Source organism: Scomber japonicus, chromosome 9 (genome assembly GCF_027409825.1).
Source record: "Scomber japonicus isolate fScoJap1 chromosome 9, fScoJap1.pri, whole genome shotgun sequence".
NCBI lineage: Eukaryota > Metazoa > Chordata > Actinopteri > Scombriformes > Scombridae > Scomber > Scomber japonicus.
The window spans coordinates 27998171-28010419 of NC_070586.1; the positions used below are offsets into that span (position 1 = coordinate 27998171).

The following is a 12249-nucleotide window of genomic DNA, read 5'->3' on the forward strand; positions in this document are numbered from 1 at the left end:
ATTTTCTATCTTGCCATCTGGTTGTTTTTGTCATTTTTATATGTTTGTAATGAATAAATTGTTTTATTCTGAATGCACAAACTGAGAGAATGTGTTGATTTTTTTGTGTCATCAAGTAAATGATGTGTACTATGTGTATACTTCCCTCATTTCATCACGCCTTAATTAGGATGCTGCTATAACACGGTCATTGCTAGTCAAACATATTAGTGTAAGTGTTTGTCTCAGTAATCACATATTTTGGTGTTAACAGTTTTAATAGATAGACTTAAAAGAAGAGAAATATCTTATTGCCCTGCCAGTCTGGAAGTTGTCATTCTTCAAAAAGTCTAAAAACATACAAAATCATTTTTATTTTAAAAAGCAGCACCTGATCTTAAAAGTCACTTCCTGTGTTTCAAAATCCTGCAGATACTGATCTGCTGGGAGACTGATGAGTCACAGGTGTGTTACCTTAGGACTCAGCAGGCGTGACAAGGAAACATATTGCACAACATGTTGTTGTTGTTGCTGATTTAACATGTTGTTGTTTTAAATGAATTTGAACTAGTAATATATAAAGAATGATAATATGTACAGTGCATAAAAAGGGATCCTTGTTGATTTAGCCTAAATAGGACCCAGGGAGCACTATTCTTTGTGTTTAATCTACTTTTTGGGTGTGTGTGTTTTTTTATATGACCCCCAAACTACTGTATTACTGCTGCCTTACTGACATGATCAGGATGATGAGCCACTGTCATCACATTCCTGACCTCAGGTTTATAGAGAAGTGTTACCTTTGATCAAATGAGGTGTTCAAATGATCTCGCCTGCTGTTCGACTGCATGAACCAACGTCATAAATAACATGTTACTCAATGGAAAAGACAGAACACAATGACAATGTTTGCTCTTTAACTAAAACATTTATATTGTTTTTCACGTAAGAATTCATCACGTTACAGAGGTGTACGTCACACGTCGACACCAACTACCTCCAGTGCTTCGCCTCACTTTACTTTGTTGACATGCGCATGACATGTTTGACCATATTTCCAATGCCATCAAAAATGTAGTGGTAGTGATAGTCTGTCTCCCACATGAAGGAAGGGGTACTGACCACTTTGTTCTTCTCGTCTACATAGGCTTCGTAAAAAAAAGGAAGGGTTAAGGTCAAAGCAAGAAAAAAGCATTTGGCAAAATGAGCATAAAGCTATCTAACATTAAAAAAAAGAAAGCTTTGGAAGGATATGTATGGCTCACGGCCAGTGTGGCGTGCACCCATGCTCTTTATAGCTTGCACCATGTTCGTGTGTGGCCAGTTCCCCCAGCGAGTGTTCTCATCACGTTCATAGCCCATGGTGACCTCGATGCCCGGCAGCACACGGCAGGCCAGCATAGAAGCCATGCTGGCCAGTCTGAAACAGAAACACGTTCAGCTGAGGCTTTTATAAAGTCAGGATTAAGAGACAGGACTGATCAGGGTGTGTGAATAAATTGCTTAGACTCTCTCCCAGCATGTAGCACTGGGACAGCAGACTGAATCTAATCAACATGTATACTGAGTTAAAGGAGAGCATGAGGCAAGATTAGAGACTGTCAGCTGTCTGTTATTACTATTTGCCTACAAACATATGAAAACAAACCTTACTTGCTCACATCTCAAGGGGGGGATCTCACAAGTATTTTGCACATTGTAGATTGAATGGATGACTATGGTAAATGTGGAACACACCAACATCAAGCCTTCTATTTGATATTTGAGAGTTGAAATAGGCTGTAAACATGAGGAGAGAGAGAGAGCAACAAAAGGCCTAAATTGATTTAATTCTGACCTTCATCGTCCTTATTTGATGACCTCACCTGAGCAGGCGTCTAATCAGCAATGAAGAGACCTGTGTGGGGTTTGCAGGAGGTTTAAAAGAAATACAAGTGCTATTTTATGCTTATACTTATTGATTTATTAAAGATGTCAGGCATACAACAGTACAGACCGGTCACAACTAGTCTGAGCAAAAGTACTTAGTAGACAATGTATGTAGTTGACAGTGGATGCAAACGTTTACTGAGTTTTAAATTCAGTGAAGTCTGTGATGATGATGATGTAGAGCAGTTTTAATTGTCTGCCTAAGACACAGAAATCTGTCAAAATAAAATGCCAGCGTCACACAGACACACACTGATATCTGCTCATGAAAGTCTGAGAGTAAACTGGCCTCAGTGTAAGCTGCTGCAAACTGAATCAACTCCAACTCAAAAGTAGGCTACATGAAGTCAGCAGACCACAAGTTTAATGGTGAAAGGCTGAATTCAATTTGACAATCTGGTCACGGTCCAGGTACTCTGAGGTGTCGTTGCATCAAACTGATTTTCATTTTCTCTCTGTTGTATTCCTAAATCAAACGAGACTGAAGCACTGATGAAATCTGAGGAAACACACGAGGAGGGTTTGTACTGTGCAAGAACTGCAGAGATGAAATATGTTCATGTTTGTCACCAAGGACAAAATGACTACTTTGAGAAATGTAGTCAAATAATAAATGTATACTGTGTTGTTTTTGGGAACAAATCTGTTTAAGAGAGTAATTATAGCTCTGATAGGACAATGGAGGGTGGATCAGAAAACAGTGAAGCTCTCATCAGCAGCTGAATAATAAGAGCAGCAACATATAAACCAAAATCTACACTGCACAACAATGTATTTTCACTTTTGACTCTTTAAATGTCTTAAAGTCAAAAGAAAAAGATGGGTCAAGATTAAAAGTCAACAAACTTTTTAATCCCAAATGCTTCCTCACTCTTTTTTCACTTCTTAATTCTTGTAATCCTCCCTCTCCTGTTGTTGGCACCAGGCATCCCCTAACCTGATCCTGTCACCTGTCTGTACTCTGCACAGCTGACACTCCTCAGCTCATCAGTACCCCTCTGCCACAGTAGTAGCCAGAAGATCAGTCACTTTCCACCAGGCATGCTAATTTGTGATCAGCCTGTCTGTGTTAAAAGTTTGGATTTGTCTGTCTAATCCCAGTACCTTCAGGTTCACTGTGTCTGCTGGGATCACTGAAGAGCATACTTTCACTACAGGAGTGTTAACTTATACATTAGAGTCACAGTTTCTTTAACTTGATTTGTTTCTTGATAGACTTAACTGTATTTGTATGTCTAAAAATGCAGTACTGTAAAATAGAAATACAAGCTAAATGGTTACACAGTTGGCACAAAATGTTATTTTTGGAGGAAAAATAAGTTGAGACACTTTAGGGTTTGTTCACAATCATTGTCTGTATTATCCTCTTTTTTGTGGAACTACATTGTTGCAGTAAAATCAATTTTCTAGGAAACACTGAAAGCATGCCAGGTCATTAGTATGAATTTAAGTCAAATCTAGATCCACAATGTTCTAATGGTTTCATGGGATGTTTATTAGAAATAAGTGTGTAATTCAGTACTAAGTGCAGTATGAAATTATTTTCCATTTTACAACTTTACACTTGACTGTAAATAAATTTTATTTAAAAAGGGTTAGGGTTCGGGTTAAGAAAGCCAGCAGGTAAGGGTTATGAAAAATTCATCCTGACCTGGCATGTACTGACTAATTAATCTGAGGTGGACCATGTTAACACTTCCAATTGTATTGATTTTCCTTATAACTAGTATCATATTACATTATATTTTTCCAGAGACCTCCAAAGAATTTATATTTGCATATCAGTTATGCAAATATATTTCTAGGAAACTACACATCCTTTAAAAAGTGTTACTATTATTCTTTACTGCTATGGTCAGTAGTAGATGACCTTTTTTTTAAATCCCAAACTTCATTACACATTAGCTTCATTGTCTCAGTATATTAAAAGGTTAAGAACTTATTTATCTGCGTTTAGCAAACAACCGGTAGTACTCTTTCAGACTTTTTCCTGTCTACAGCCTCCGCAATGTCCTAATTCCATACTACATTTAAATCTAGTCATCTAGCCCAGTGTAATCCAATTTAAAGTAAAGTACAATGTTGGAATCAGTGACAGTCTGCAAATTTGCCTCATGTTCAGGTTTAGATTAAAATAGTGAATTTTAACTGACACTGTAACCAGAAGAAACCATCACACTGCTGTCCATCAGTATTTGAAGATATTTGAGCAGAGCTATACTTACCCTTGTACTGTTACATTGAATGTTCACCAAGTGATACATACCCAATAGGCTTGCGAGTACGATGGAAATCTTTAAGCACTCTTTCCACATCACTATGCAATTTGCAGTCTTTGCCATCCTTCACGAAAGAGGATCTAAAGTGTTGAAAGTGAGTATTAGTGCGTCATTGTGTCTGTCTGTATTCCATCTCTGAGTTATTGCTTCATGTTTCATTCTTGCTCACAGATTCTTAGTGACGCCGTTGCCACCAGGAAAGATGACAGCATCAAAACTGTTGACATCCAGCTTGGACAGGTCTTGCATTTGCATGTTTCCTTGATTATGACTGAAGCGAGCCGATTCAATCATCATGTTCCTATGCAAGGGCCAAAAATAATGATAAATACTACCTTTTGGGATTAGTCAAGTCACATGAAAAAAAAATCATATAAAACCAAGTAAGCCACTGGACCAGTCTGTCTCAGAGTGTGTCCTAAAGTGCATACCGGTTCTCCCCAGTGGCAGGTTGCTTTTTCATGTGGTCCATCACATGCATCTGCTGCTGATTTGGAGCAAACATCTGGAAGCGAGCACCATTACGGCTCAGGTGGTACATGGTGCTGAGGACAGAGATGTGAATTACAATCTCTGTAAAGTAAAATTAACTGGAATTACTGTCCTGAGCTCTGCAGCACTGATACTCACTATACTCCCTCATGGACATCAGTCCCATCCCACCAGCCACATCCTGAGAAAACCTGGAACACATTGTCATTCACAAATCCACACAATAATATTTTCCTACTTTTTTCCTCAGACTATCTGACGCCGTATTGATTTATTTCACTTACCACTGCAATATTAGTATTTCCCCAGTTGCCATGGTCACCATGGTGAACAAAGCAGGCAGGCTGACGAGAAAGAACAGTCAGCGTTTGCTTTGACAGCAAAGTCCTGGTGGCCAGCATGATTTTTAGCTTCAATCTGAGTGTTTATAACAAAAAGATCTGACTTTATGTCACAGCGTCTGTGAAGAACAGCTATAATTTTGATCTTGAGATTGTCCGTATATATACCACCCGCTATGTGACGTTGTCACGTAAGCTCTGCTTTCTGAGAAGAGTCATCCTTGCCTTGACTGACCTATTCCCCTCCTGTTTATTCATCTGATTAACTTAAGTAATTTGGCTGCAGAGTAACACTTCAGCTTTGGACTGCAAACCATGTAGTGCTTTAACCTTTGAAATATCCTGCCCCATTTAGTAATTAACACTTTGGTGTGGTGCCTCGATAGAGAATTCCACAGAAGTAATGAAAAAGCTCTTCAGGAATATTAATGCATGTCACGTCAGTTAAAGGATACTTTCCCTTTTGCACAGAACCCTGCATCTGTGAGGAAGTAAGCGAATCTGATACCTTTATAGATTGCAAGGCATGCCCTTTAAAGTATCTTAGGTTGTAAGGCTCTTACTTGCTTTAATGCCATGATGCGTCTACGTCTAGACAGTAAACCCTGAAATACCCTGGTCAGACTGAAATGTCAAAGTCAACATATCGTTCAAATCTACAGCTCCTACCTATAGACTATATTTGGTGGAGGAAGGCTGTAAAAAGGGCAAGAGGCTGATTTAGATTCAGTGTCAAATTATAGATGACAAGCGTGAGGCAAAATAGGGCATTTATTTTATTATGACCACTTTTTTTATGTATAAACAATCAATATTTACATAATGATGATAAAAGTATAGCAACAATTTGGGGAACAAAATGCAGAAATGGCGTCAACAGAACAACACACAACCGACTAGAATCACCACAATCACAACTTTAAGCCTCAGTCGTTACCTTTAGAGATTCCACCTGAAGGTTTAAAATTTGCACACAAAAGAACTCATGCATAGAAAACAAATACTGAAATTGCCACATATGGTAACCACAAAGTACAAATAAGGGTGTTTAAAAAAAAAAAAAAATCATATACAAGAACATGACTGTGAGGTTCCTGCTATTAAATGTTGCTCTGTGGAAACATGGAAACTTCACGTTCCTCAATTTCTCTGCGGCCGTTAGCTCTCAACACACAACACATGCCATGAACCTTTTTTTTCCTTTAGAAAAAACACCACAAAGACCTGTCTCACATTATGACAGCCTGTTTTTTTGTCTTGCTTTATCGCACCTACAGATGCAATCATATAAGACTAAACCAGTGACAGATGTCTACAAAGCAAAAGAAACAAAAGAGGACACAGCACAGACAACTAATTAATAAATAAAAGGTATGTTTGATATAATATATAAAAGAACTGTCTGAAATAATCTCAGTGTATTTCTGCATTTTTTATGTATCAGTAAAATAAAATCATTCACATGGCAAGCATATCAAAAATTTAAATCAAAAATTATGTTTAACAAAGCTCCATCCACGACCAACCAAAAGCAATACATCCAATAATTGGCATTGATCAGGCTGTGGCTGTTTCATCAGTTACTTGTCATCAGCCAACTTGAGCACTCCTTACAATTTAGTTTGCTTTACATGTAAGGACCAAATCCTAAAAGCCATTTACATGCAAATCACTAACAACGTCAGTGGTGAAAGTAAGACCTTTCTCCTAAATTTCTGCCACCACTAAAGAAAGCTCTCATGCACCCAAGCACTGTCAGTCGAGGAGTCTGCGCACTAGCTGTGCACACTGTGTTCATTATGGAGAGTATTTGCGACGATATCCATTTGATAAAGAGTGGGTTTGCTCATCAAGCCAATAGCCGTGCTCGGAGAGAAGCAAGTGTTAACAAGGCCAGTCTGGTGGCATTATGGCGTGTAGGCAGGTGGCGGCTGAAACTGATTGGCAATGTCATAATCAGCGGGGAAAGTTTCACTGCTGTCCTCCATCTCAGAGAGCAGCTCTAAAGCCTGCTCCTCTTCCTCGGTGGGGTAGTGGCGCAAGAGGTTGGCGGCCGTGGCGAGGATCGAGGCTCCGCCGGCCCCTGCCACCAGGTAGAAGCTGATGGCAAAAGTGACATATATGAGAGAGCCATGGTATTTTTTGTGCTGTTGCTGTAGTGACAGGATAAGCTCTGAGGCCCAGTAGCAGAACCCTATGACCGTGGCACACTGCAGCACTGATGAGAGATGAACAGAGAAAACGGAGTTAGTGAAAATTAATTTGGAACAAAAAGTGAGACATTTGCTTTCCTGGAATATGAACACAAACTGTAGCAGATTCATAATAACCTGTGAGAATATGTGCAAATGCATATCTTCTTGTGATCTTGAGAGCAGGATGTTTAGGTCCAAACACATCCAAGAGGAATGCAGTTAGACTGCACAGGATGCCCAGGAAACAAAAGGCAGCGATCACCCTCAGCAACAAGATGGTCTGTGGGTTCACACAGTAATCTGAAGAGACAAAGTGACAATACACAACATTACAACTGGCAGAGAGATTTATCGGTGGTTCACTGCTGCTTTTTAAAGGCCAGGTATGGGCCCTCACCATCCAGTAGCTTGGGATCAATGTACCCCAGGACATCTGCCACCCCCAGCTCTTGTCTTGGACAGGTGCCTCCATGAACCCGGAGCCAGGCCGGCTCCGCCAGAGCCGTACACAGCGCAGTGATGGACAGGGCTCCGGGCAGGGCTGACACCAGGCTCCGCTCCGGCTGCTTGGGTAGGGAGGTCCCCCCTCTCCTCCTCCGGCCTCCAGGAGCGGTCGAACCCGGTGGGGCATACATGGTCATCCAATCTCAGCTGCTGTTGTGTTGTAATTAACGACTCTGACCAGTACTAGAGACGTTAATAAGATCAGTCAAAACAAATGAAACCGGTTAGCCTGTACAGCTAACGTCGCCTAGCCGATGAACAGCTGACAGCTACCCCAGCGGTTTGCTCACGGTACTATCTAGTGCTCCCAAACGACGTTTGACCGTAAGCCAGTCTCGTTGGTTTAAAAAACAGGATAAGAGTGTGACTGACGGCAGACAGAGAACAGACGGCTTCAGGCCTGTTAGCTTTGTTGTTAGCTGGTGAAGCTAGTTCCCGGCTAACGCCAAATCTCGTCGACTGTCACACACAAATAAAGTTGATATACGTAAATTAAACCAACTATGAACTATTAAGTAATCTAAATGACTGTCCTGATGGAAATGACCATCAATTTAGTACATAAAACAAAGACAAAACAAAACAAAAGGAGGCTTACGCTGATTTCCTGTAAAATACTGACTTCCTTGTTCACAACATTCTTCTTCGTGGCTTCGTTAGCCTGCAGCTGAAAGAAGAGCGGAGTCCTCCAGCTGCTCTGCTGTGAAACCATAGACTGTATAAAAGAAACTGAAACTATAACTATGAGACATTACATCTTTGTTGTGGTTACCTGCTAACATTATAAAATAGTTATATATATTTTTAAAACGTAGTCAAAATTTTAAGTCAATATATGTGCAATATTGCCAATGTTTATATACCCCCCAAACAGTCTTGAAACAGGCGACATCTTAAATATATTGTAAACATGTTTGATATGGTGTTGTGTTTTATTATACAACTCTTGACAATTTTAATTTGTATATACCTTCATTTATTCCTGTTTTATGAGCTGTTTATTTTTATTTGCTGCTACTGCTATTTTTTTAACTGTGTCAATAAAAGTGCCATATACTACATTTTATTATAAACTATTATATAAATAAATAGGCTTAAAGATAAATTAACGAAAGGTGGAGTTTAGGATTAGCTTAGTTTTTATTTCACTTTTGCGACCAAAAAAAAAAAAAATCCCATAATGCTTTGCGTTGAGCAGTAGATAACAAAGATGGCGGTATTTCCGACATGGTTGCGATGTTAGTGAACTTTTGTACTTTGTTCCTTTGATGTAAACTCACATTTTATCATTTTTGCTCATTTCTTTTGAGCCGCAGCAGATATTCAGTGTGTGAGAGCCGGTTGTCACGGTGCGTCGCGGTGCTTGGTAAAGGGTCCCATAGTAACGGAGGAAGACAGACACAAGAGGAACTGCATCCGCTCACATATCAATCTTTACAGCTTCGACCCGCTGAGACATGAAGGAGGGTCTCACTCTGCTGCACAGACTGAACGGTCACCCGGACTCTCGCTGCTGGTTCGTCAGCTGGAGCCCGACTGGGACTCTACTGGCGTCCTGTGGGGGAGACAAGGCCGTCCGGATATGGGGACGAGAGGGTGAGCTACAGTCTGTGGTTGACAGACAATGTGACATTTTTATGGTGCTTAAAGGACAGGTTCACAGTTTATCAACAGTGAGGAGCCAAAATGAACAGACACATGTTTTTCTTGCTGTAATCCATGACCATCAGGAGATCCCTTCATTATGCACTTACATATGATGAAACATGTGTTTGAAAGTTTATTTGAAGTTAATCTGAAGCTTCAGTCGTCCAGATGAGACGAATCAAGGAAACTTGTTTCAACATTATAATCTTTTTAGTCCCTCATTTTGTTACTATACTTCACCACAGCTCAACAGGGAAACACAAAGAGTGAATTTGATGTTAAAAGGACTGTAAATGTGGCAGATATCCACTTATGATATGACTAACTCAGATGAAGCCTTATAAAAGCTTCACATCAACTTTTAAATACATTTATGCAGAAATGACTGAATGGACATGCTGATGATTTTGTCCTCAATCACTTACACTGGACTCACATTGAAGGAGATCTTTTAATAGTCGGTATGAACAGGAGGAATGATTACAGTGAGGAAAATCCTTCGACATTCCTCGTGTGTCTTTTACAATTGTCAGATAAATAAAACCACTATGGACATTACAATTGGCAAGGAAAACCTCTTCAGTGCTCATATGAACACCTGTCTGTTGTTTAAGACACACTGTAAATGGTGAACATGTCCTTTTTAAAGATGAAAGTGGTTGGGTGATTATCTTTATGGAGTCTATCAAAAATGTGTAGTTCATCACGATGTTCAGGAAGTTATGCCATTGCTTTACTAATTCTAGTATGATGTTGTCAATTTTATAGATAAAATAACCAGGCAGGAATGTCTGTTTTTTGGCAAATCCAGTGTTTTAGATACCTGGAAAAAAGGTAATTTGTTATATATTCCTCTTTTTTCAGGTGACTCTTGGGTATGTAAGAGCGTGCTTGAGGATGGACACCAGCGCACAGTGAGGAAGGTGGCGTGGTCTCCCTGCGGGAATTATCTGGCCTCCGCCAGCTTTGATGCAACTACATGCATCTGGAAAAAGAAGAATGATGGTTTTGAGGTTAGATGAGATGTTTTACTTCAGCACACTTTGTAAAATGATGCATCTTCTGAGATTTTAACCAGGTGCTCATCTTGTCTTGTAGAGCTTGACTGTGTTGGAAGGCCATGAAAATGAGGTCAAATGTGTGGCGTGGGCTCCTTCAGGGAACCTGCTGGCGACATGCAGCCGAGACAAGAGTGTCTGGGTTTGGGAAGGTTTGTGTTGAGCTACAGTGTGTCATTTTGTTTAGAGCATGAAAGTTACTGACCTGCACCTATCAGCGTGTTTATTACTAGTATTATTATTGTCTGTGTTTGACAGTGGATGAAGAGGACGACTATGAGTGTGTTACCGTGGTGAACTCTCACACACAAGATGTCAAGCATGTTGTGTGGCACCCGACACAGGAAGTGAGTCAAAGCCTGCTCTACAAACCTTACTGACCTCTCCTCTGCTGCCGTTATTTATCTCACTCTGTGTTCACTTCATGTTTCTGCAGCTTCTGGCCTCCGCAAGCTACGACAACAACATCTGTATTTACAAGGAAGAGGATGACGATTGGGAGTGCCGTGCCACCTTGCAGGGACACACGTCCACAGTGTGGAGTTTGGCCTTCGATGCGGCAGGGCAGAGACTCGCCTCCTGCAGTGATGACCGCACGGTCAAGATTTGGAAGGAGTATCCAAGTGAAAGTGGAAATGGTGAGTCGGCGTGGTGAGGCTCTAAGTAGATGACGTTAATCTTGAGATCGAGTTAAGAATCTAATAACTTTCTAAACAATTGCAGAACTTAAAATAATTTCATGTCACTAATATCGATGTCAATGATTATCAACAAAAAAACAACCATTACCACAGTTATCATAATTAGTTCTTTAAGACTAGCTAGTGAGCGTCTTTTTTGTGATGACTACAATCATTTAGTTTATTTTATTGAAAATGGCTTCATGCAGCTGGTGGGTTAATTAAAGTTGCCCTTTTCTTTCTGCTCTGCTTTTAAAACATTAGACCTGTCATGGAAGTGTGTCTGCACTCTGTCTGGGTATCATGGGCGGACAGTGTACGATATCGTCTGGTAAGATGCATCTCATTTTCATATATAGTACACTGAAGGTATAATAGACCTTTATTCCAGTTTGTCCTCACTCTGATGGTCTGTGGATCAGGCTGCTCTTTCATTAATTGCACACTATGTCTAGTTATTGCTAAGTTATTGTATCTCAAATACTTTCTATATTCTCCACAAGCAGATAAAGTGCTAAATTATAGGTATTAAAGTAGTTTCTTTTGCATTTCTTCTAGTACTGCTCAGCTGATTTTCCAGTTTTAAATGTCCCTGAATTCATCAGATCAGACTAAGAACAATTCTGTTGATCTATGTTCAGGTGTCGGCTGACCGGTGCTTTGGCAACTGCCTGCGGTGATGATGCGGTGCGAGTGTTTAAGGAGGATGAGACAGCCAATCCAGACCAGCCGGTGTTCTCGTTGGCTGCTCAGGCGACCAAAGCTCACAACCAAGATGTCAACTGTGTCGCCTGGAACCCAAAAGAAGCGGGACTCCTGGCTTCCTGCAGCGACGACGGAGATATCGCCATCTGGAGGTTCCAACAAGAAGACTGAACGTGTGACCAGTGCAGCCAGCTTCTCATTGAACAAAAGCGCTTTCCTTTTTGCAAGTCACAATGGAAATAATGTGCTCATAATTAATATTGATCTACAGGATTCTGCTTGTTATGGTGCCATCCCTCATGTCTGTTTCTAAACTGACTTTACTGCTTCAGCTCATCATGTTCGTCAACATTTATTTCAAGTAAGAATTTACTGACAGTTTGTTTATATAGATAAATATTAAAAAAAACAATTCTAAAAACAATTGTGGCTTCTTTTTA

At 40.2% G+C, this 12249-nt stretch overlaps 3 protein-coding genes across 4 annotated transcripts; 1 reads left to right on the top strand and 2 right to left on the bottom strand.

Annotated features, from left to right (window-relative positions):
* Positions 1-996: 996 nt before the first annotated feature.
* Positions 997-5165, bottom strand: gatd3l (glutamine amidotransferase class 1 domain containing 3, like). The gene is made up of 7 exons (XM_053325717.1): positions 4964-5165; positions 4818-4870; positions 4619-4732; positions 4357-4488; positions 4175-4267; positions 1234-1399; positions 997-1131 (listed from the first exon to the last, which is right to left on the bottom strand). The coding sequence occupies exons 1-7, from the start codon at positions 5078-5080 to the stop codon at positions 997-999; spliced, it is 810 nt and encodes a 269-aa protein (XP_053181692.1). The 5' UTR covers positions 5081-5165.
* A 624-nt stretch (positions 5166-5789) lies between these two features.
* On the bottom strand, positions 5790-8474 carry tmem127 (transmembrane protein 127). 2 transcript variants are annotated; one of them, XM_053325714.1, is made up of 4 exons: positions 8318-8474; positions 7613-7869; positions 7351-7515; positions 5790-7238 (listed from the first exon to the last, which is right to left on the bottom strand). In XM_053325714.1, exons 2-4 carry the CDS (start codon positions 7854-7856, stop codon positions 6928-6930), a joined length of 720 nt encoding a protein of 239 aa, XP_053181689.1. In that variant the 5' UTR covers positions 7857-7869; positions 8318-8474; the 3' UTR covers positions 5790-6927. The 2 variants fall into 2 exon arrangements, with proteins under 2 accessions (XP_053181689.1, XP_053181688.1); XM_053325713.1 differs by having other exon boundaries at positions 7613-8474.
* A 440-nt stretch (positions 8475-8914) lies between these two features.
* ciao1 (cytosolic iron-sulfur assembly component 1) lies at positions 8915-12233 on the top strand. Its single transcript, XM_053325711.1, has 7 exons — positions 8915-9315; positions 10231-10379; positions 10465-10576; positions 10683-10771; positions 10861-11062; positions 11369-11435; positions 11746-12233. Exons 1-7 carry the CDS (start codon positions 9177-9179, stop codon positions 11978-11980), a joined length of 993 nt encoding a protein of 330 aa, XP_053181686.1. The 5' UTR covers positions 8915-9176; the 3' UTR covers positions 11981-12233.
* The last annotated feature ends 16 nt before the right edge of the window (positions 12234-12249 follow it).